The sequence below is a fragment of the Rhinatrema bivittatum genome, chromosome 2, assembly GCF_901001135.1.
Source record: "Rhinatrema bivittatum chromosome 2, aRhiBiv1.1, whole genome shotgun sequence".
Classification (NCBI taxonomy): Eukaryota; Metazoa; Chordata; class Amphibia; order Gymnophiona; family Rhinatrematidae; genus Rhinatrema; species Rhinatrema bivittatum.
Window position 1 is genome coordinate 772,464,401 of NC_042616.1, and position 24,962 is coordinate 772,489,362.

Sequence of the window (24,962 nt, forward strand, 5' to 3'; positions counted from 1 at the left end):
TTAAGAATTATTCTTTTCGATACTCCGGCCGGAGATGACTGGGTGGACTTCGATGTGGAAGATAGCAGTTGGATGTGAAACAAATGTTCCATTTTTTCTTGCCATGCTTTCCGACCTTCAGCTGTCATTTCCGCACATTTTGGGCATGATGAGACATCATGGGACTGACCCAAACAAAGAACACACTCAAGGTGTGGATCAGTAATCGACTTCGTTCGATTACATTTGGGGCATTTTTTAAAACCTGTAGCCATGATCACGACAGCCATCAATGGATGTGTGACTAAACGTTTTGTAAACTCGATAAGAGTCGGAAGGAATATTCTACGCACCAGCCGGTGGTTAAAGAGAGACCCCGATGTGGGAGTGAGAAAAAATGAAATTTGAATCTGATTTTTAGTCAGCATTGTGTGAAGAATTTCACACAGGGCTCCTGCTCCGTGATGCTGAAAACAGCGCAGAAAAACGAAGACTGAAGGGAGACCCCTGTGGCTGAGAATATCATGGCATGCTGGGCATGCTCAGTGGGATCAGGATGCCAGTCAAAAGTTTCTAGAAACTTTGACAAAGTTTTCCGTGATAGGGCTCCATCAATGACGTCACCCATATGTGAGGACTAGCATCCTACTTGTCCTGGGATAAAAACTCTGTGTTTGGTTGTGTCCAGACACACTCCTATGAATTGAATAGTTTGCATAGGTTGTAGGTGGGATTTTTGGTAATTGATGACTAGGCCCAATTTGTCTAGACAAATGATTGTTTCCTGGAGATGCTTCTGAAGCGTGTTGGGGTTGGAGGCCACCCAAGTGACCCCCAGTGAACACCCTGGGTGTCACTGATAGGCCGAAGGGAAGGACCTTGTATTGATAGTGCTGGCCATTGAATTGGAAGGATAGGTAATGCCAGGAAGAATGGTGAATTGGAATATGAGTGTACGCATCCTTGAGATCTATGGAGCACATCCAATCGTTAGGTTGGATTAGGGGCAATATGGATTTTAGGGAGATCATCTTGAATTTTTCCTTGACTATGTATTTGTTGAGTTCCCTGAGATCCAAGATCGGACGAAGATCCCCTGATTTCTTGGGAATGAAGAAATAAGGGGAGTAAAACCCCGTATTCTGGATTGATGGAGGCAGATGGCAAATTGCTTGTTGTCGTAATAAAGAAGCTACCTCTTTCCCCAGCTGTGTGAGATCCGTTCTGCTTCCTCTGGCTGTTAGATAAGGAAGCGGTGGGGGATTCAGAAATTGAAGCTGGTACCCAGTGTGGACTGTGTCAAACACCCAATGATCGGTGGTGATCTTTTCCCACGCCTGAAAATGCGATGTTATTCCTCCTGCCAATACCGTTTGTGAGGGTGGCAAGACTACCTTCAAAAAGACGGAGGCGTCTTAAATGCAGTAGGGGCTTGCTGAGTTTGGGGGTCGCTGGGCTCACGGGCATCGCCTGCGACCTTGGTTTTGTTGGTGTTGTGGGTGTTGCATCGTCTGATACGGCGATGGACGATAGGACGCATATGATCAATATGCCCGGCGTTGGAATGGCTGTCTTCGTTGCGGGGCATAGTATCGGCGTAAAGAAGCAGAGTAGGACAGTGGATTTGTCAGGGACTGTACAGCCACAGACTGCTCCTTACGTTGAGCCACCATTTCTTGAAATCTTTTACCAAAGAGGTTGTCTCCTTTACAGGGCAAGTTAACCAACTTGTCATGTACATCCTCTCTGATTGTACTGGCCCGGAGCCAAGCCACTCGCCCTGCTGCAATTGCGGCCGCGGAAGCACGTGAGGATGTTTCAAAGGCTTTGTACACAGTGTGTAGCAGATGGCGTATCCCTTCTTCGATGTCTTGGATGGATTGAGGAACGGAGAAAATTGTGTCTGTGAAGGTAGAACTGTCCTTTAGATGTTGAACGCATTCATAGAGATATTGGACTATGTTGAACTGATGGTTATTAATCCGGGCTGCTAACATAGTCGCCTGGAAGGTACGCTTAGCCAAAGTCATCCAAGGACCAAAGGTCTTTACCCGGAGGAGTGGTGGAGTGCAGCTTGGACTTTTTGGCCTTGGTCATCGCTGATTCGACGATGATAGAAGCATGAGGTAAATGTGGAGAGAAGTAATATGGATATTTCTTCATCTTGTATTTTAGATCAGTTTTCCTCGAGACTGCTGGGAGTGTGAAAGGCATCTCCCAGGACTTCTCAAGCACCATGTCCAGCACTGCATGGGATGGGAGTGATGTCTGTTCTGCCAGAAGGTCGAATATCTTTAGTAGCCCTAAGGTTGCTGCCCTAGGGTCTGGCACTTCCTGGATGTCAAGATTTATTTATTGATTTATTTAGGTATTTTTTTATACCGACAACCGTTTGCACATCGTATTGGTTTACATATAACAAAAAACAGTGTCGCCGTAACAACAGGCAGAGCCTTTACAGGGAACAAAACTGTAACAAAAGGGTTAAATATAGGAGAATACGATACAATATAGTTGACGTACAGATTAACTGGGTATAGAGTAATTGGGGGGATATCACAGGAGTGGGAAAAGGCAGGGGGAGAAGGGTTAGGTTTAGTAGTTAAGGGAAATGTTAGAAAGCAACGGCTAGGAAAATTGTATATGCAGGGCAGGATGTATATACAGGTTAATATTTACAAAATTTACAATATATGGCTTCATAAGTAGCTAGTTTCAATATAGTGCACCCATCTTTTCAAAAACTTAGGGTAGGTCAGATCTTCCGGCGGGGAATAGGGCTCTGCCGGTTCTTCCGCTGGGTCAGCAGGGTATCCCGTTGAGATGTCTAAGGATGTTGGTGGAAGGTCAGGAGTAAGGGGTTGAGGCAGAAGCTCCTGACGCTGTAACTGTAGTGGTGAAGGAGAAAAAGCCTTCGGTGAAGGTGACCTTGAACGTACCGGAGACAAATGTACCGATGGTTTTGGATAAATGTTACCACTACTTGGTGATGATGAAGGGAGTTGGTAAGAAGCTTGCATGGCCTCAAAAAAGCCGGTTAGGGCCTGTGAAAGCTGTGAAAAGGCCTGCTGTGTCTGAGGAGGCATTGTTAGTCAAGCTGGAGCGGTTGGATGATGTGCAGGTACTGCTGCCAACAGTATGTCAGAATCTGTGCTGTCCAGTGTTGTTTGTGGGTACAAAGTACCTCAAGTGCCTTGCGCTTCTTAGAAAATGGTTCCTGCAGGACGTCACCTCTTGAGCGGTGCCTGGAGGTGGAAGACAAGTCCGAGAACACTTGGAAGGAAGAAGCTGAGGACAAAGAAGAAAAACTTGGTATCGGAACACCCACCTCTTCTGACCTAGACGGAGAGTCTGGGGAACCTTGTCCCAGTGAGAATGGAGAATGTCTAGACTCTCCTATTGAGGCCGGAGTATTGCTTTTCTTTTTCTTGAAAGGTAGCAATTGAATTTCAGCCGATGACTTAAAGGAATGCTTCCTTGGCGTCGACAAATGCGTCAACAGAATCGTGTCCTGCGTCGATTTCAAAGAAGAATGAGTCTTATGTCCTTGCATCGGTGCGAGGGAAGCGTGCGTCGATACCAGCGCTCTGTGCGCCAGAGCGTGCGTCGCATGGGGCGCTGGTGTCGTAGTTGACGAATGAGGCCTCGGCTACGGCTCAGAAGTCTTCGGCGCCGGCTGAGGAAGTGTCATGCTCGGCACAGTTTGCACCGCGTTGAGACGCTGATGCGTCGGCAGCTTCGTCGAGGCAAGGGACTAGTCATAGAAACATAGAAATGACGGCAGAAGACCAAACGGCCCATCCAGTCTGCCCAGCAAGCTTTCACAGTTATTTTTCTCATACTTATCTGTTACTTGGACCGCTGAGGTCAGGGCCCTTATTGGTAACATTTTTGGTTCTACTTTCCTTCCACCCCTGCCATAAATGTAGAGAGCAGTGCTAAGGCTGCATAAAAGTGAAGTATCAAGCCTAATTGGTTAGGGGTAGTAATTGCCGCAACAAGCAAGCTACTCCCACGCTTATTTGTGAATGCAAATCCTTTGTCCCACATTTCTTCTTGCCGTTGAAGCATAGAGCAATGTTGGAGTCGCATTAACTTCACTTAGAAACTTCACTTAGGGGGGCAAGATGGCGTCGTAGGCAGACGTGTTAACGCTGAGCTCCGATACCTGCAATCCGTTTCTTCTAAAAATGCCTGCTAAGCGGAAAGGCAAGCTCTGAATTTTTCCCTCGGATACGGAGCTTATGGCTGCCCAGCGTTTAATAACATCCTACGCGGCTGTGAAGGACCAGGAAAGTGGGGGAGCGATCTCCGCTGAAAGTGCAACCGAGGAAGCGATAGCCTTTCCAGGAGAAGTGACTCTCAGCCCCCCAGATCCTCGGAGACCCGGAATTGCTCTTTCCCCCCCCGCCCGGAGGCCGCTGAATCACAGACACAGGAAGTGGTTCTGTTGGAAGCAGCGCAGGGAGGTCAGAGGGTGCTGGCAGGTGAAACGCCGAAACAACTTTCAGAGATCCCCGGTACATCAGGGGCGGAGGATACTGAGGAGCCCCCCGTATCAACTCCGATTCGGAGAGAGGACGCAGAAAGTTTGAGGAGTGCGTTTGTGACAACACAAGGGGGAAATCAACTGGCCGGAATATCGCCGGTACTAAAAGCGGGTGAGTCAATACTGAAACCCCGTTTTTTAATGCCGCCTAAACCAGATAAAATAACATTAGAAGCAATTTGGGACATAATGGCGGCGTTGGTCAATTCGATTGGAAACTACCAGGATAATATGGAAATTATTGAACACAAAGTGGAGATATGTGAAAAACAGATTGAGGAAATAAAACCAAAATTGCAAGTAATGGAGGCTGATGTAAAGAAAACACAGGAATGTAATGTGAAATTATAAAGGATATCACTATGGTTTCAAGGAGGTTGGAATCCATGGAGAATTATTCTAGACATTTAAATTTGAGATTTTTGAACTTTCCGAAGATTGTTGGTGAATTGCCATTCATTACATTAAAAAAATATTTAGTAGAGAATTTAAAATTTCAAGAGGGAGAAATTCCCCAAATAAATAAATTGTATTACTTACCCAAGTCGAATAGAAATAAAGAAGCTTTGCAATTAAATGTTAATGTGAATGAAGGGAATTTAACCAGATTTTTGGAGGATTCTGCTTTGGAATTTTACGAAACAGCTACTTTAATGGTATCTTTTATAGTGGAAAAAGATATAAATGAAATAATGAAACGTTACTTTAAAAATATTCTGGTTCAATTTAGGGGAACTTCAATACGTGTTTTCCCAGACTATGCACCCACTACTCAAAGTAGGAGACGTGAGTTTCTAGCAATGCGACCAAGTAATTGCACTTGGTTTTTCATATGTTTTGAAATATCCATGTAAATGCGTTGTTAGGTCTGTAAAAGACATATTTGCTTTCCAATATCCTGAGCAGTTGAAGTCATTTATCAACGCTAGGAAGGTTATTTCTCCTTCCGTAATGGCGCCTTAGACGAGGACTTAAAATATATGGTAACCTTCTACTACGTTAGGCCGATTACAAGCTATAATGTTGTTTTTTCTTATACTTCCCGAGATTTCTGTCCCCACGGTTATATTTCTTTTGTTGTTTAATGCAATATGTTAATGTGATGATGTAAGAGAAATTTCTTGTAAAATTGTTGCAGAGAATGTACATATTGCATTTATTTTCTGTAGTAAGTTAACACTTGCTGTAATTCTTGAAAATTAGAAAAAAAAAAAAAACAAACTTCACTTAGAAAATAGCCACTGCCATTAGCAATGGTAACATGGAATAGACTTTTTTTGGGTACTTGCCAGGTTCTTATGGCCTGGATTGGCCACTGTTGGAAACAGGATGCTGGGCTTGATGGACCCTTGGTCTGACCCAGTATGGCATTTTCTTATGTTCTTAACTGTGTGTATGTTTATTGAATAAGGGTATTAATCACCAGGTAGTAGCCGTCATTCCTGCAAGCCACCCCCATGCCTCTTCTCTTCATTCACATCCTCAGGACTTTATGGATCCAGGATGTGAATGAAGAGAAGAGGCATGTCATGCGTCTGCGGTCCCGATTTTTAATGTCGCCTCGACGCACTCGACTCATCCCGGCTCCGATCTTTAGCTTTTTTGGGGTCTCGACCCCTGGAACCCTGTTTCTTAGGTTTTTGTCGTTCCCCTCCTCCAGGCCTGGAAGTGGGAGGCTCCATTGAAGAAGCTCGACACGCTGGGGGAGGCGCCGTCGTGGAGATCCCCGGAGAAGAGTGAGCTTCCGACTGGGGAGGGGGGGGGCGTAGGATCCACCCCACGCCAATTTTAAGGCCAAAATCTTATCAGCTCTTTGGCACCTGGCCCTTGGAGACATACGTCCACAGTGCAGACAGGAGTCCTGTAGATGATCTGGGCCCAGACATCTATAACATTTGTCATGTCCATCTGTTATGGACATGACCTTACCACAGATGCAGGGTTTGAACCCCGGTCTGGGAACCTCCTTTCTTCGGTCAGGACAAATTTGTTGGACAGCTGATCTCTGAAAGCCCATAGCGCGTACCCAATCGCCCAGAGCTCCAGGAAGTTGATTTGACAATAACATTCCTCAGAAGACCACAGACCCTGGGTGCCGAGCCCATCCACTTGAGCTCTTCGCCCCAGGGTGGATACATCCGTGGTTAGTACAATTTGAGCAGGGAGACTCAAAGGAAGTCACCTGTTCAAGATTGGAAAGTACCTGCCACAAGTTCAAGGAGCCCTTGAGAATCGGGGTGATTCCGATGCAATCCTGGAGGCTCAGAATAGCTTGGTGCCACTGTGACCTCAGGGTCCACTGGGCTCTGCACATGTGTAAACTTGACAAGGGAGTGACAAGGATGGTTACGGCCATGTGGCCCAGCAGCCTCAACATGTGCCAGGCTGATACCTGCAGGCTCTTTTGAACTTCTGCTGCAATAGACGCTAATGCGACAACCCTCTGGGCAACAGAAAGACTTTGGCCTGAGCTGTCTAGCAGGGTTCCAATGAAGTCCAATTGAGGTGATGGACTGAGATGGGACTTTGGGTAGTTGAGAATGAACTCTAGTGACCCCATCATCCCAATGGTCAAGCGCATGGACTAGATGGCCCCTGCGTGAAATGTGCTCTTCACCAGCCAATCATCCAGATACAGGAAAACATGCATTTCCAGTCTGCAGAGGTGCACTGCCACCATGGCCAGACATTTTGTGAAGACCTATGGGGCAGTAGCAAGCCCAAATAGAAATACCCAGTACTGGAGCTGCTGTTTTCCCACCACAAATATGAGATAATTCCTGTGACCGGGGAAGATCTCGTTTTGGGTGCATGTGTCCTTTAGGTCGAGGGAGCACAGCCAGTGCCCTTTTTGAAAAAGGGGGATCAAGGTGCCTAGGGAAACCATCTTCAACATTTTGTTTTTAGAAACTTGTTCAAGGCCCTCAGGTCTAGAATGGGATGGAGTCCTCTTTGGAATTAGAAAGTTCAAGGAGAAAAATCCCCACCCTCTTTGCCCTGGTGGTATAGACTCAACCGATCCGGTTGTTAAGAGGAAGGAGAGCTCCATTTATAGTACCTCCTGATGCGCTACTGGTCCCCAAAATGGGTACAGAGGACAATTTGGCAAGATACCCAATAGATTTAATTGGTATCCCTGGCAGATGGACAGAAACCACTGTTCTGAGGTTACACTGGGCCGCTGGTTCGCAAAGAACCACAGCCTGCCCACGACTGGAGGGGCCATTGTTCCGGTATGGCTAACTAGCTTATGCTCCCTATGGCCCAGTCAAAACCCCATCTCTGGTGTTGACTGAGGAGCTGGCTTGGGCTTGGGAGCTCTCTGCTGCCTGGGACAGGGCAGCAGCTCTAATAGTGTTGACAGGAACGAGTAATCTGTCATGCTGCTCCAGGAGGCCATTGAGAGCCCTGGCCTCAATGACCTCCTGGAGCAGCATGACAGATTCGGAGTACTGTTGGAGAGTTGCTGGAGGGTTTCATGATGGTCCCAGAGTTGGGCCATAGCATCCCTCAGCTTATCTCTGAAGAAATCCTCTCCAGTACAAGTCAACGAGTTATTCCCTTACCACTGGTTGGAGATCCGCAGCCTGGAGCCATGCCATCCTGTGGTGCCGATTCCCGCTGTAGAGACCATTGACGCTGTCTCCAGAACATTGTGGGTCGCATGGACCTCCTGTTTCCCCACACTCCAGACCACTGTGCACCAGCGACATGAGGGTGTCTTGCTGCTGTTGAGGCAGCTGCTCAGCCACCTCCTGCACCTGTGAGTATTGGCCAATGTACAGCTGATAGGCAGCGATGTGGGCAATAAGCATCGCACCTTAGAACACCTTCCTCCCAAGACTGTCCATCGCTCTGTGGTTCTTCTCCACGGGCACAGAGGAATGGGTCTGAGAATGCTTGGCCTTCTTGAGGGCGGATTCAAGCACCACAGACTGATGAGGCAGCTGATGCTTATCGAATGAGGCAGCATTCTGGATGTGGTAAACACCATCTGCCTTTTTATTAACAGAAGCCACTGTGAGTGAGTGTTCCCAAATTCTCAGCAACAATTCCTCAAGGATCTTGTGTACTGGGACTGTCACGATCTCCTTAGGAGGAACCGGTGACAACCATTGTAGCGGTAGGGGGAGGCCTCAGTGCCCTGCTAGGCACCAATGCTGTCCAAGGAACAGACGTCAACTGGGTCATAACACACCGATAAGCAAATTGAGCTTCTCCAGAAGCGGTATGAGCATGGTCGGTACCGGCTCCAGTGCAGTCGGTGCCACAGGACTGAAGCCATGCAGTACCGGCTACATCAACAGCTGGACTCGATGCGAACATTGCCGATGCCAACACAGACTGGAAGGAAGGAGGGGTGGCCAGATATTCCTCGGACCCAGGAGGAGGATCAGCGACTGGCACCAAGAAAAATGGAGCCAGTTGTGGGCCCTGGGAATCGATTGAGGGTGGGCACTCCTCGCCATGGGGTCGCTTCTGGGCATCGTGGCAAAAGATGGTGTATCCCCGTGCTTTGACTGGGACCTGTGCCAACAGACTGTCCTGCCAATATACATGGTGAGGTGTCCATCAGTGCGGCTCTGAGGTCCTTCGATGCCTATGGCTCTGACTTCTTCAACCCGAACAGCTGATCCATCTTGTCATGTCAAAACCAATGTCCCTTTGGGGGTCATCTGGGTGCACAAACGGCAAACCCAGACATGTGATGCCCTCAGGCAGAGGATGCAAACTTTATGAGAATTGGTGTTCAACCTGGTCCTTGAAAAAAAGTTTTCCAGAAGGCAAAGAGCCAAGATTTTAGAACTCAGTCAAATTACAAGCTCATAGCTCCATGAAAAAAAGACAGAAGAGGGAACCTTGTGGGTGTATGTTATAGGTAGAGCATACACATTACTATAGGGATGGCAATAGCACAGTGATGTCTTGTGTTTTGTGTCACACATCGAATCAGAAAGTTTCACTTGGGTCTCAAGAGACCACAAAAACTGTCTCTCATATGTGTGCCGAATTCCTTAACGGGTGAATTTTTAAACACTGGAGTGCACCAATACCGGGAGATACGCGTGTGGCCGGGCCACGCGCGTATCTCCCTGTAAGCATGGAAGAGCAGGATTTTAAAAAGGGGCGGGCCAAGGGAGGGGGATGTGCAGGGGCAGACTGGGACAGCGCCATTAGGCACTGTCCTGGTGAAGCGCGCACCATAAGCCAGCCTATGCGCGCAACGTACTACTGCTCTGGACAGCAGGTAAGTATAGAAGAAAAAAAATTGTTAGAGGGGATTTAGAGGTCGGAGAAGAGAGGGGAAAAGGCAGGCAAGATAGGTAGGGAATGTAGGAAGTTCCCTCCCAGTCCACACAGACTTACTGTGCAAGTGGTCCAGTAGCTTATTTCATAAAATTGGTCTAATATATAAAAAAAAATCTCTCATCTAAGTGGTTTTTACCCTGTAATTTTCTTTTACAATGTAAGTAAAATATGTTGTATTTAATCAGCAAAACAAACTCCTTTAATTCATTTTTATTTTTCACTCAGCAGAGTGTGGAAATAAATGAAGTATATCCTAAAACACATATATTGAATAAATCAGCAGCTAGTTTTTCAATAAACTGCTCAAGTTTATCCTTTATCCAATAAAGGAGCGGACTGGAAGGGAACTGGGGAAAGGCCCAGTCTGTCACCACGCGCATTTTATAAAATGCCCCATGTTGCATGCGAGTCTGCACTAATGCACATTCGCGCACACCGACACAAAATTGGCAAGTCCATGTGTGCATGCCTGGAACTGCACACACATGGTCGCCTGTGCACGAATGTAAAAATTCACCTTTTAAATGTTCCTTTGCATATGCTATGCAGCATATCTTATGGCTTTCTTCAGAATTGGCTTCATTCTTGCCTCCCTAATCCAGGACACATTTGTGGAGTAATCTTGAAATTCTGAACAGAACATTTACCCCAGTCTCAAACAAACAGAGACCTTGTAAAGTAATCTTAGCCTTCACAATGACCTTCCTCAGCAGTTTCCTTAACGCATGGCTACTGACTTTGGCGGGGGTGGCCTAATCACAGCAGAGTTTTGGGGGTGCCAAACTTCACTTTACAGTGATGGACCTGACGGTGCCCCAAAGGATATTCAAACATATTGAAATATTCTAATTGCTTTGACCAATAAGTACCTATGAATGTTATCCCAGATTTCTCACCAGGTTCTTGTTTAGTATGTTTTGACCTTTGCTTCAAAATTCACTTCATACAACAGAAACAGTTTAATTCTTTATGCGGGAGTATTCAAATCAGTTCAGCTATAATGAAAGGACATAGGTAGGCTTTGTTTATCTTGCTCTGTGCCTTGTTAAGGCAATTTTTTGAACCAGTGCAATTTTGGGTTTGCTGTGGCAACGGGTGTGAAGACTTATGCAACCAGCACGCTGGATTTAATTAATTACATTTGAATTTATTTACATAGTTTTATATTCCCCCACCTCCATAAATTATTTGGGAGGGTTACAGAAAAACATTCATAAAATACAATCAAAAATAATAAAATAAAAAATATAATATAATAAAATATCTAAAGTCTTACAATTTAAATAAAAGCCATATTAAAAAGATACGTTTTTAGCTGCTTTCGGAATATTTTGACAGACTCACCGTGTAAGTGGTTCAGTAGCTTATTTCATAAAATTGGTCTAATATATATCTATATATAAAAGCTCTCATGTAAATGATTTTTACCCTGTAATTGATCTTTCACAATATAAGTGTAAAATATGTTCTATTTAATCAGCAAAACAAACTCCTTTAATTCATTTTTATTTGTATTTTTCACTTAGCAGAGTGTGAAAATAAAAAAGGTGTGAAGACTGAAAAGATATATATATCTTTAGATATGAAAGTATATCCTAAAACACTTACATTATATAAATCAGCGGCTAGTTTTTCAATATACTGCTTCAGTTTATCAGCGGTTTTCAAGCCATCTTGGAAGAAACTATAATGGAAAATACATGTGATTAACAATAAGAAGTGAAAATCATGCAAGAACCAAAAAAACCATGCATACTGCAGATAGTAAAAGTAAACTATTTTCATTATAAGCCAATTTTTTTACCAGTACTATATTCTCTTTCCCTTCTACGTCTATCAATGAAAATATCTATCAGTTAATTACCCTTTTTTGCTTTTCTGATTTTGGGCAATACTCTTTCTCCTATAAAACAAGTCTTAGTAAATAAGACAGTGAAGGCACTTTCTACAATACTGAATATAATGTTTTAGCCATATTTTACATTAAAAGTCTAGTATCATTTAGCATGAAAATTCTGCACTACATTAAAAACTTGAAAATGCTTCCCTTTACAGGTGAAAGGTTAATTGACTCAAGGATCAGTACTGGGGCCAGTTATGTACAATATTTTTGTGAGTGATATTACAGACACTAAGTTCTGCAGCAGAAAGAACACCCCCAAGGGAGCAGATAGAATAAAAGTCAAAGAAAGCTTGAGGCGTAGTCAAAGGCAATACAAAGAAGTTCAAAGTCATGCATTGGGAGGAGCAGAAATCTGAGGGAGGTTGAGACACTGATGTGCACCACCAGAACAGAGAACTCAGGATGACTGTTTATTTTATTTATAAACTTTTGACATTCCACATTTTTCAAAAAAGTGACCTCAAGGCTGAGAACAGCAAATTTAAACAGTTACAGTAACATTAGTCAATTACAATCATAACTGAAATTTACAGTTACAGTAGTGAAAGGGTTTTTCTTCTTCACCCTGGAACCAAGACAGCAATCAATGTGATATTGATCATGGAATTAATTGTATTTTCAATCTATTTTTTATAATTTTTTTATATTTTTTCTCATTCTATTTTATTTTATTATTTAATTTCATTTTGTTTTTTGTTTTTTTTATTTTATTAATTTGGATTTTTATGAAATTATTGTAAACCGCTTTGTTCAATTTTACATTGTTAAAATGGTATATAAATGTTAAATAAATAAATTTGTACAGTAGGAGTACATACATCTGGGGAGGAAGGAAAATTGTTAGTTGTCCACTAGGGAAGGGGTGAGCAAGCATTTTGAGCTGCTGCCCCCCTCCCCCCTACCATTCATGCAATTGGTTGGGGCCTCTAAAGATGTGTTACTTCATTTGTGTGTGTTTGTGGTGCGATAAAAGGACGCAGTCAGAAAAACAAATAGTAAAACAGTCCTCTACACTAGTTCTTAGCCATCAATGTGGCCATCATAATAGGCACTTCCGGCAAAAAACTACCTTCATTTGCCTTCTACTTAATCATAGGCCAGAAGGTTCATTTCTGTACATTTTTGTTATGCAAAGAAATTTTATTTTTCGTTTTTGTAGAACAAGCTCCTCTATACGGGATCATGTTTCGAGCATCTGCATCAGGGGAATTTTATCCATATTGTTATTCCCTTCCTTCATTTTTTGTAGAAAGATTAAATGCTTATGTCATTGGTGTACATTTTCGGCACCAAAGTGTACATAATTGTAACAAAAAGCAGTACTAATATAGTTTAAATTTAAATAGTGCTAATGTGTATAAATCATAAGCAAAAAACACTTTTATCATGAATATATTTGAAACATATAAATCATATAGGACAATTCTACTTTATTTTTAATATTTTTTTGATTTTTATAAATATAATATAAAAGGGGAAAATAAAGCAGTTTCATAACAATGGAAAACCAGCAAGCAAACTTGTAACTAAGTCACATGACATGCTAGACGGCCTCAAGGGATTTTAGTAATAGCCAAAGCTAAAAAACTGGAAAAGCTAACAAAAGTATGGGGGGGTTGCCAGTATTGATAAAAATCCCTTGAGGACTGCTAGCAGTTCCTGTGAAGTAAAGAAAGGCTACACATTGGTTGAACACAGAGCCCACCAAAAAGTCCAGCACCAAATTAAAACTCCAAAATGGAACCGGTAACCTCAAGGGAGGCCTACAGTGTTTCACTCCCTTCAAAAAATGGGCCATATCAGGATGAGACAAGGAAACACCATTCACCAGGCCTCTGAAACAGGCAAGAGCCGCAACCTGCAACTTCAAGGAATAAGAGCCAAGGCTTTTGTTCAATCCATCCTGCAAAAAATCCAGAATGAGAGGGATATTAACTGAATGAGGAAGAACACCCGGCTCCTCACATAAGACTCGCGCTCAAAAATGAAATGTGCCCAAAAATAAGCACGGCAAGGTGCACACACAATCTGTGCACCAAATTAAGTGCGTAAAAAAGTTTGTGCACATAAAAAGTGTGCCCAAAAACAGAGCACACAATGCGTGCGCAGTACAGACCCACTGCACACACCAACGACCTATTGAGGACAGCAGAGCACGCACAAACGTGTGCGAAAACGGCCACTGCGGCCTATCACGCGGCTTGCAAGAAAAAAAGCCTGTATGGGGCCTAGCCCACCGGAGGCTGCTCAACCCACCAGGCTGCCCAGTTCCTGAACCCCAACGGGAGTGGCAACAAACATCGGCATGGCGTGCCGAGAACAGAGACCGGAAGAAGTCCTGAAACCCCCATCTCTGAATCAGATAACACTTTCTCCTTTTATTTATTTTTTAAACCTTACCTAAGCTCAGCGCTTACTGGCTGAATACAGAGAATCTCCAGCTGCGGGGGGGAGAGGGCATCTGTCGTCACCACTGCGCTCTGCCTCCTGCACCCGCTGCCTTTCAGCTGTACTAGCAGCTAAGTCCACGCTAGGAAACCCAGCTACCGGACCAAGGCACAACTCTGAGGGATCACGGAAATCGCCTCAGAAATTCTGAACTGGGGGAGGGACCTTTGGATATCACTGCAGGAGAGAGGGTCTTTCTTTTCCTGAATTTACCATTTCAAATTTGTCCTTTCAAAAAGCTCAAAGCAATCCCCATAGGGAGATGCACATCCACCATCTGCTGAGATGGAGAGTACTGGCAGGCTGGGGTCATTGCAGGATTATATATACTGTGACATCAGCTTGCTCCGTATCCATCTGCTGGCAGGGGAGCATAAACCATCTGTTTACATGCTAGGAAAAAATTATTTTAATATATCTCTCTATATATCTACATAGACATATCTATATAGCTATAGATATATATAGATAGATATAAAACACACACACACACCAGATAGCCACACTGCCAACCAGTGGCTCAAGCCCCCATTTCACTTCTCTTCAAATTACTGAAAGGAGTAAGCTCCCACAAAAACACACATATACATATAGGAACAGAATGGGGGGGGGGGGGGAAGAGATAGAGAGAGCAGCAAATATCTTATACCCAGACAAATACCCCACTCCCAAACCAATAGAAAATGAAAGATACACAGACCTATACCTATACTCAGACATCACAGAGAAACAGAAACCCAACATCCAGACAGGCACAGAAACAGAGATATACTAGACCTAGACAGTAAAACACTGACACATCTCCCCCAGACAGAAGACAAAGACAACACACCCAAGATACAGGCAGACATCATACTTAGACACAGAGAGAAATGCAGACAGACCAGATGACAGAGATTCACAAAACACACACCAGATAAACAGACGCAGAGAGCACAGAGTTGCATGAAAAGTATCAGGCTTATTGGTTAAGGGTAGTAACAGTCACATCAGCGAGTTATCCCCATGCTTATGTTTTCCCGGAGCATAAAATTCAATATCCTTGTTGGTTGCTGTCTGAATCTAATTCTCCTTTTCCTCTTTTCCCCCTGCCGTTAAAGCAGAAAGCAATAATGGAGTAGCATCAGAGAACAATAATGGAGCAGTATCAGAGAACAATAATGGAGCTGCATCAACAGTATGAAAGTTTATTGGTTAAAGGTAGTAACTGCCACACCAGGCTCAAGGATGGACAGTGCCTGCCCCAGTATTGCGACTCTGAGGCCACATACAGTCCTCTCCATAACCAGCTGCACACCCCTCTCCAGCTCATTCTCAAAGATCACAGATGGGAAGACTGGCTTGGATTCAGGAGGTGTAACCAAATCCTCTTCTGAACCAAGAGGAGGATCAGTGGTGGGCATCTGGACCAGTGGAGATTGTGGCGAACCCCTGGAGTCACTGGAGGATCAGTGCTCCTTACCACGGAATTGCTTCGGGGTCATCACAGCTAAAAAGATGGGGCGTCATTGTGCCCGGCACTGTACATCAATGAGGACGGAGGCCAATGCTTCTTCAGATTCCCTCAATGCTCAGATCCATCCTTCCCTGGTACAGAGGACAAAGTCAACGAACTCAATGTCTTCAACCTGGAAGAGGAAGGTGATGGCCTGTTTCCAATGTTCCTGGAAGCTGTTGACGCCAATGGAACTGATAGTCTAGCTGATGTCAATGGCTTCGTGTCTATTGGTATGGCTCTGATGTCCCTCAATGCCAATGCCGATATATTGGTCTTGTCCCATCCAAAGAGGCACTCCATCTTGTCGAGCTGGACCTAATTCTCTTTAGGGGTCATTTTGATGCACTTGCTGCAACCCCTGACATCATGCAATGCCCCCAGGCAGAGGACACATCTATCATGAGGAACCGTGATTGGCATGTTCCTCGAGCACACCGGGCCCTGCTTAAAAGCAGACGAGTACATGGTGTCACAAAAGAAAAGGGACAATATCAAAATCTGTGGCAACAGCAGGGTTTACTGGCCAGCAGGCACCAAGTTCACAGTCACCCTGGGGAATTGACTGCAAAAGGAAACTATGGTTGAAAACCCTGTGTAAGACAATAAAGGGAGAACTGTTGGGACCCTGGGTCAAACATACAAACTGATACACGACCAAAAAGTTGAAAAGCCCAGCTAAACTTCTGAGATGCCACAAAAAAGAGAGACCCACTGACCAGGACACAAGGCTCAGAGAAAAGAGGAGATTGAGGGACCCCACGTGAACGCATGGTATATTGCAAGCATGAGTATGTTCAGAGCGACTCAGTCAAAGTTCTAGAAACTTGTGTGAGGACTGCCATCCTGCTTGTCCTCATAGAAATGTTGGCACTTCTCCAGCATCTCTGAGCCAAAAAGCACAATTTATCTCTTTACCAGGAGAGGAATGGCATCTATGCCAAGACCGTGACAAATAATGGTGCAAAGCATGAGAGGACTCTGCCTTTTTTAGTCTATGTGAAGATCCCTCAGCTGAAGATGGTTTTCTCTTGATCCCAAGTCTGAGTGGATATTTAACAAAAACTATTATAGTCTTCTGACTGCTGTATTAATCAGTAAAATTACATCATAAAAGTTAAGTGATATAGGCCCTGGGCAATAAAGTCTACTGATCAATATAGATTAGATACCCTGGTGAAAAGCGACCCAGGTAATATAAAAGCAAGGACTATTATCTTGACCACAGAAACAGCTGTTTTTAAAAAACAACTGAGAAAAGTTAAACATTTTTAACTTGCTCTGAAATGTTGAGATTCAGTAGTCTTCTACCATCAGAACAATACCTGCTGGATCTCACTGATGACTTTCTAGTGAAAATATTCCTTTTTAAATTAATGTAAAAATGCCTGTGACAGCCAGGATCAGCCCTAAGCTAAATGTCATCCTGTGCAGGAGCAAAAGACTCCTCCAAAAGTAAGGGTTCTCCTTCCTACTCACTCCAATAGCCCCTTCTCAGGTCCTCCCCCACCATCTCCAGACCTTGAACTCATTTTATTGGTCCCAGGAAATCCAATTCCAAGAGCACTGTCACTATTAGAGAATGGAATTATATAATAAACATTTAAAAATATTAATGTGAAAATGTCTTAAATGAGCAAACTATTGAGATCCTATGGACATCAGCTGTAAACTAGTTTAGACCGAACCAAAATGCTCATTAACCAGTGGACAAGTTTTATTTTAAAAAATAACCCTTAACCAGGAAGTGACAAAATACTTACTTTGGATTTGAATGATCTTACATTTTATTACTACTACTCTTTACTTTTGAAGGAAAAGTATTTACTCTTCTCGCAAAATGTACAAATAATATAGAGAGACAGAAATCTGAAAACATTATCCATAAATATGTAGACTAACATTACTGAATGTTCCATAATCAGTATGATAAAATTAACATGTTTTGAGTAATTGCAGAAAATTTCACTTGACAGAAATAGGTCATTACTTCAAATATTGCTATTACAGAAATTATGTAATGAAATACTTTCCAAAAAATTACAACTAAATAGTTTATACTATAAAAAGCTCCACAGCTAATGCAAGTAAACTTTACATGTTAGCTATATTAATAAAGAATCTTTATATATAAACTATTTTGTTTAGTTGTTTTCTTGTTATAGTAATGTATTTTCAGCAATGTACTTACTTGCATTGTGCATGATAATACTTAATAAGATTCTGAAGAAGGTCCACTCCCTTTTTTGTCTTGATTTCATTAACTTTAATAAGATACTGCAGAAAAAGAGAGCTAGATGTTGGTAATTACATATTGAGTCCTCTGCTGTAGTTAAGTGGCAGAGTATATAGTAACTACAAACTGAATGATGATCTCTCTCATGTTAATTTATGAAGCAGTGATTCACCATTATGATTAAAAAGCCAAACTGGGAAATCAAAATTATCTTATAAAAACATAAAATCAAAAAGGTAAAAATATGCTTGAACTGCAAATATTTTCAAACAGATAATTAACAATATAATTATTTCCTAGGGTTACATTGCCTTCTGCCATTCTAAAGGGACTGAAATGGGGTTTATCTAACAAACTATGCATACTATAAAGATGATGACCACATTATCTACTGAATGGAGGAGAATGAACCTAGCTGTTGGAATTGTCTACATATTTGAAAAGTGGGTCAGATGGTTGCTGATTAGCTGAGCTTTAGTGGTCTCAAACTCCAGTGAAACAATTTGTATTACAAAAATTAATTGCAAGGGCAACTAGTCATAAAAAATAAAGTATCCCCAAAGGTATGTTTGATTTATCTAATGGCAGTGTTCTTCGTAGTAAGCACTGACCATTTTTAGATAATAGAAGATCTTTGTTTTAATATGGGATCTCTGACTCTGCACATCACCAGCTCTTAAATAGGCGCTTTTACTGTAAACACTGGTGACAAACTCCAAGGACAACACAGTAAAGAGAAGCAGGTGAGCAAGGATCTTAGTTTTGATTTCAAATTGTATTGAACAGGAATGTAGCTTGAAACGCTCAGGCTGAAGACCTTCAGAAGCAGTTCTAAGACAGGACTCAATGATTGAAAAAAGCCCATTCTGGGGCCAACAGAATAAACCAGGCAAAGACAACTTGGATCAAATCTTAAAAACAGAGAAGGAATTGTGAAAAAGCTTAGCATCTATATAGTCATATACAATATATATATATATATATATATATACACATATACACACACACACACATACTTATATACATACACCTATACAAACATACACCTTCACACACACATATGTGATCAGACACAAACGTATGCTTTTGCTCTCAACTCTCCCACTCTGTAAATCCCTGTTCATTGTAACTTTATCTTCCTAGTTAATTGGTTACTCCTTGTTTCACTGTAAACCGGTATGATAAGACACTAGTCTTGAGTATCGGTATATCAAAAGAATTTAAATAAATAGAAATGACGGCAGAAAAGGACCAAATGATCCACCCAGTCTGCCCAGCAAGCTTATGCCAGTATCTGCTGCACTGTGCAGGTTTCCCCATGCTTATTTTCCCAGACTAAGTCAGGGCCCTTGGATGCCTTTAACCATTTCCGTGGAAGCAGAGAGCAATACTGGAGTTGCATCAAAAGTATCAGGCTTAGTGATAAGGGTAATAAGCAGTGCATCAGCAAGTTACCCCCATGTTTATTTGTTCCCAAAACTGTAAAATTCGGGACTCTCATTGGTTGCTGTTTGAATCCAATTCCCCCTTTTCCCTCTGCTATAGGAAGAGAAAGCAATGATGGAATTGCATTAACAGTAACAAGGCTTATTTATTAAGGGTACTAACTGCCACACCAGCAAGTTACCCACCCCCATCCCCAGTTACCCTCATGCACTCTTCTTTATTTTCAACCTCTAGCCTTTAGGGATTCACAGTGTTTCTCATGTCCCTTTGAATTCCTTCACTGTTTTGGCATTCACCACCTCTTCTGGAACGGTATGGCATTTCAGGCATTCACCACCCTCTCCGTGAAGAAATATTTCCTGACATTGGTTCTAAGTCATCCTTCCCTGCAGTTTCATTTCATCTTATTTTTAATGCTTCAAATTGAACTATTATGTATCACGGAATAGCACTATCATTAAACAAGCCATAGCAATAAAGGAAATAATAAAATGGTCCTGTTCAAAAGTTTGCATATCCTTAATTCTTAATATCATGTATTGCCCCCTTTTGTATCAATGACAGCAACTCTCTTAGCAATCTAAACTTAACTAGGAACTAAACAAAATTAAGAAGGCAGCAGCCCAGCAGAAAGAGGGGAGTTCTCCAGTCTTTGCATCGAGTATCATATATTTGATTTTTTAGCCGCCTGAGAAAGATTGTGTGCACCCAGTGCAAATAGCTCCTGGCTCTCATAGAACAAGCCAGATCTCTGGAGGCTAAAGTGGCAGACCTGGAGGAGTTGAGGCAGACAGACAGGTAAGTTGATGAGACCCTCAGGGACATAGTAGCCAAGTCCCAAATCCAGTCTGGCAGCCCCGATGCTGCCTTGCAGCAGAAAGGTCTCCCGATTGGAGAGCATCCGTAATAGTTGTGATAGTTGTAATAGTTGTGAATGAGGCCCTTTATTTTTCTCATGTGGTAAAGCTGTCCATTCCTCTTGGCAAAAAGCCTCCAAATCCTGTAAATTATTTAGTTGTCTAGCACAAACTGTATGTTCCAGTTCTCCCCGAAGTGGCTCAATGATGTTGAGGTCAATAGACTGTAATGGCCACTCCAGAACTTTCATTTTATTCTGCTACAGCCACTGAGGGGTCGACTTGACCTTGTTTCGGATCATTGTCATGTTGGAAAGTCCAAGTGCGCCCCATGAGCAGTTTCCAGGGTGTTGAATGCAAATTCTCCTCCAATATTTTCTGATAAGATGCTGCATTCATCCTGCCCTCAATTTTGACTAAACTCCCTTTGCTGCTGCTGCTGCTGCTGTGGCTCACCCCCCCCCCAAAAAAAAACCAAAAAACAGCAGGGATCCACCTCTGAGCTTCTCTCCTTAGGCCTCTCCAAAGATAGCATTTACAGATGTTACCTTCCATAAAGTTCAATGTTGATATCCTCACTCCAAATTATTTTTTGTTCCTGAAGTTCTGAGGCTTTTCTAGGGCTGTTTTGTGGCTTTGGGACAGCAAATGCTTTTTCTGGCAACTATTATGCAGTCCATTTTGTTTCAAGTATCTCCTAATCATGCATGCTGAAACACCCACATCACTTTTTTCAGAAAAGCCTGTATTTTAGTACAAGCTGCTTGTGGATTTTTCTTTGCATGCCAACAAATGTTACTGCCAATTGTGCCTGAAATCTTTCTTGGTCTATCTAAGCAACCCATAATTTTCCACTTCTGATCAAAGTCTGAACAGTACTGAATGGCATTTTAAAATCTTTAGATATCTTTTTATATCCTTTTCTTGATTTATAAAGTTGAACCAGGCTTTGAACTCCACAGCCCCAGCTTCTAGAGGCCCTGCACCCTTTGCAGAAGAAGAAGAAGACCGGAATCCTCAAACCTCTCAATCCTTTGAGTAAAGATCAACTTAATGGTGGTTGAAGAGAACTGGTAAGCATAGCTTTGGGAAATCTTAGGACTTAAAAGTTTGGAGAAAGGAGAAATAGTGGGATATATTCTTTAGAGTTTGTGTGTGTCTGAGACAATAAGCAAGCCAGAGGGAGTTAATTCTAATATCTGTCTTTCCCTCCATCCCACCCCTAGCTCAACCCTTTTAGGCAAGACAAGCCAGATCTCTGGAAACTAGCGTGGCAGACCTGGAGGAGTTGAGGCAGACAGACGTATGTTGATAAGAGCTTCAGGGACATAGTATCCAAGACCCAAATCCAGTCTGGCAGCCCCGGTGCTGCCTTGGATCAGAACGGTCTCCCGATTGGAGAGCATCACCCTGGTATAGCAGAAAGTGTGCCTGTAGCAAGGACCTGCTCTCCAGGTGATGTGTTGGCCTCTTGCACTGAAGTCAAGTCTCCCTACTGCCCAGGAGGGAAGGGTTAGGTAGGCTATTATAGTTGGTGATTCAATTATTAGAAATCTAGATAGCTGTGAGGACCACCTGTTAACTTGCCTGCCTCGTGCGAAGATGGTGGACCTCAAGTGTCACCTAGATAGGATTATAGACAGTGCTGGGGAGGAAAAGGCTGTCCATTGATATATGTGGGCACCAATGACATAGGAAAATGTGGGAGGAAGGTTCCGAAAGCCAAATTTAGGATTTCAGGTAGAAAGCTGAAATCCAGAACCTCCAGGGTAGCATTCGCTGAAATGCTCCTTGTTCCATGCACAGGTCCCCCCAGAGGCAGGCAGAGCTCCAGAGTTTCAATGCGTGGATGAGACAATGGTGCAAGGAAGAGGGAATCAGTTTTGTAAGGAACTAGAGGACCTTTTGGGGAAGGGGGAGACTTATCCAAAAGGATGGGCTCCACCTTAACCAGAGTGGAACCAAGCTGCTGGCACTAACTTTTAGAAAGGAGAAAGAGCAGCTTTTAAACTAGAATAAGGGGGAAAACAGACAGTCACTCAAGAGTGCATGGTTCGGAGGAATGTATCTTTGAAGTATACTAATGAACAGGAGAGTTAGGGCATCCCAACAGAGACGTTCCAATAAAAACAAAAGTATTCCATGTACCTATAAGTAAAGAATCACGTGAGCTAAAGAATTCCAAATTATCTCTATCAACTGAAAAGCAGGTTGCTAATAGAAACAAAAAAATGCACTCTGAAATATCTGTATGCCAGTGCCAGAAGTCTAAGAAGCAAGATGGGAGAGTTAGAGTGTATAACAATGAACGAAGAGAGACATAATTGGCATCTCAGAGACCTGGTGGAAGGAGGATAACCAATGGGACAGTGCTATACCAGGGTACAAATTATATCGCAACCATAGGGAGGATCAACTTCGTGGGGATGTGGCACTTTATGTCCGAGAGGGTATAGAGTCGAACATGATAAAGATCATACAAGAGACTAAATGCTCAGTAGAATCTATATGGGTAGAAATCCCATGTGTTTTGCATAAGAGTACAGTGATAGGAGTATATTACTGTCCACCTGGGTAAAATGATCAATCAGATGATGAGATGCTAAGAGAAATCAGGGAAGCTAAACAATTTGGCAGTGCAATAATAATGGGAGATTTCACCGGTATTGGAAGTTTTATAACTCCCAATAGAAGATATTGTTCATTACTGCCATAAGGTATTCTACTATATTGTATGTTTATGTATTGTATTGCATCTCATTGTTTGATGCATGTTCTGATGAATAAAAAAGAAATAGTTAAAAAATGAGAGATTTCAATTACCCCAATATTGACTTAGTAAAAGTAACATCAGGACATGCTAGAGACAAAGTTCCTAGATGGAATAAACGACTGCTTCATGGAGCAATTGGTTCAGGAACCAATGAGAGAGGGGGCTATTTTAGGTTTAATTCTTAGTGGAATGCAGGATTTGGTGAGAGAGGTAACTGTGATGGGGCCACTTGGCAATAGTGATCATAACATTATCAAATTTGAACTAAGGACTAGAAGAGGGACAATATGTAAATTTATAGCTCCAACACTAAATTTTCAAAAGGGAAACTTTGATAAAATAAGGAAAATAGAAAAAAACTGAAAGAGGCAGCTGCAAAGGGTAAAAGTGTACAACAGGCAAAGACATTGTTTAAAAATACAATTTTAGAAGCACAGTCCAGATGTATTCCATGCATTAAGAAAAGTGGAAGGATGGCAAAACAATTACCGGCATGGTTAAAAGATGAGGTGAAAGAGGCTATTTTAGCCAAAAAAAAAAATCCTTCAAAAACTGGAAGAAGGATCCATCTGAAGAAAATAACTTGACAATGCTTATGCTTTTTCCTAAGCGTAAAACATTGATCAAGCACGCTAAGAGAGAATTTGAAATGAAGTTGGCCGTAGAAGCAAAAACTCATAATAAAAACTTTTAAAAATATATCCAAAGCAAGAAACCTGTGAGGGAGTCAGTTGGACCATTAGATGACCGAGGGTTTAAAGGGGCTCTTAGGGAAGATAAGGCCATTGCAGAAAGACTAAATGAATTCTTTGCTTCTGTGTTTACTAATTAGGATGTTGGGGAGATACCTGTTCCAGAAATGGATTTCAAGGGTGACAAGTCAGATGAAGTGAACCAAATCACTGAATCTGGTAGATGTAGTAGGCCAGACTGACAAACTAAAGAGAAGCATATCAACTGGACCGGATGGTATGCATATCAACTGGATTGGATGGTATGCATATCAATTGATCTGGATGGTATTTCATTTTTGAATACCCAGGGTACTCAAAAATGAAATTTCAGATCTTTTAGTTGAAATTTGTAACCTATCATTAAAATCATCCATTGTACCTGAAAACTGGAGGGTGTAACCCCAATATTCAAAAAGGGCTACAGGGGCAATCCAGGAAGTTATAGACCAGTAAGCCTGACTTCAGTGCTGGGAAATAAATAATGGAAACTATTCTAAAGTTAAAAATCACAGAGCATATACAAAGACAACATGGATATACCCAAGGGAAGTCTTGCCTCACAAATCTGCTTCATTTTTTTGAAAAGGTTAATAAACATGTGGATAAAAGTGAACCAGTAGATGCAGTGTATTTGAATTTTCAAAAGGCATCTGACAAAGTCCCTCAAGAGAGGCTTCTAAGAAAACTAAAATGTCACAGGATAGGAGGAGAGGTCCTTTCATAGATTATAAACTGGTTAAGACAGGAAACGGAGTAGGACTAGATGGTCAATTTTCTCAGTGAAAAAGGGTAAAGAGTGGAGTGCCTCAGGGATCTGTACTTGGACCAGTGCTTTTCAAAATATTTAGAAATGATTTGAAAAGGAATAAGACAAATGAGAAATTTGCAGATGTTACAAAATTATTCAGAGTAGTTAAATCACTAATAAATTGCAGGAGGACCTTGCGAGATTGGAAGATTGAGCATCCAAGTGGCAGATGAAATTTAATGTGGACAAGTACAAGGTGTTGCATATATGGAAAAATAACCCATACTTTAGTTGCACGATATCAGGTTCTATATTAGGAGCTACCACCCAGGAAAAAGATCTAGGCATCAGTGAATAATACATTGAAATCGTTGGCTCAGTGTGCTATGGAAATCAAAAAAGCAAACAATGTTAGGAATTATTAGGAAGGGAATGGTGAAGAAAATGTAAAATGTCATAATGTCTCTATCGCACCATGGTGAAA

General features: G+C 42.4%; 1 protein-coding gene across 10 annotated transcripts in view; it reads right to left on the bottom strand.

The window, feature by feature from the left end:
- The window catches only part of ASAP1 (ArfGAP with SH3 domain, ankyrin repeat and PH domain 1), a 975,348-nt gene that overhangs the window by 588,854 nt on the left and 361,532 nt on the right, over positions 1-24,962 (bottom strand). For all 10 annotated transcript variants that reach the window (XM_029592039.1, XM_029592032.1, XM_029592035.1 and 7 more), the window contains 2 exons: positions 17,876-17,961; positions 11,447-11,522 (listed from right to left, as the gene is read on the bottom strand). In XM_029592039.1, coding sequence (XP_029447899.1) covers positions 11,447-11,522; positions 17,876-17,961 — 162 coding nt within the window. The remainder of the gene's footprint in view (positions 1-11,446; positions 11,523-17,875; positions 17,962-24,962) is intronic.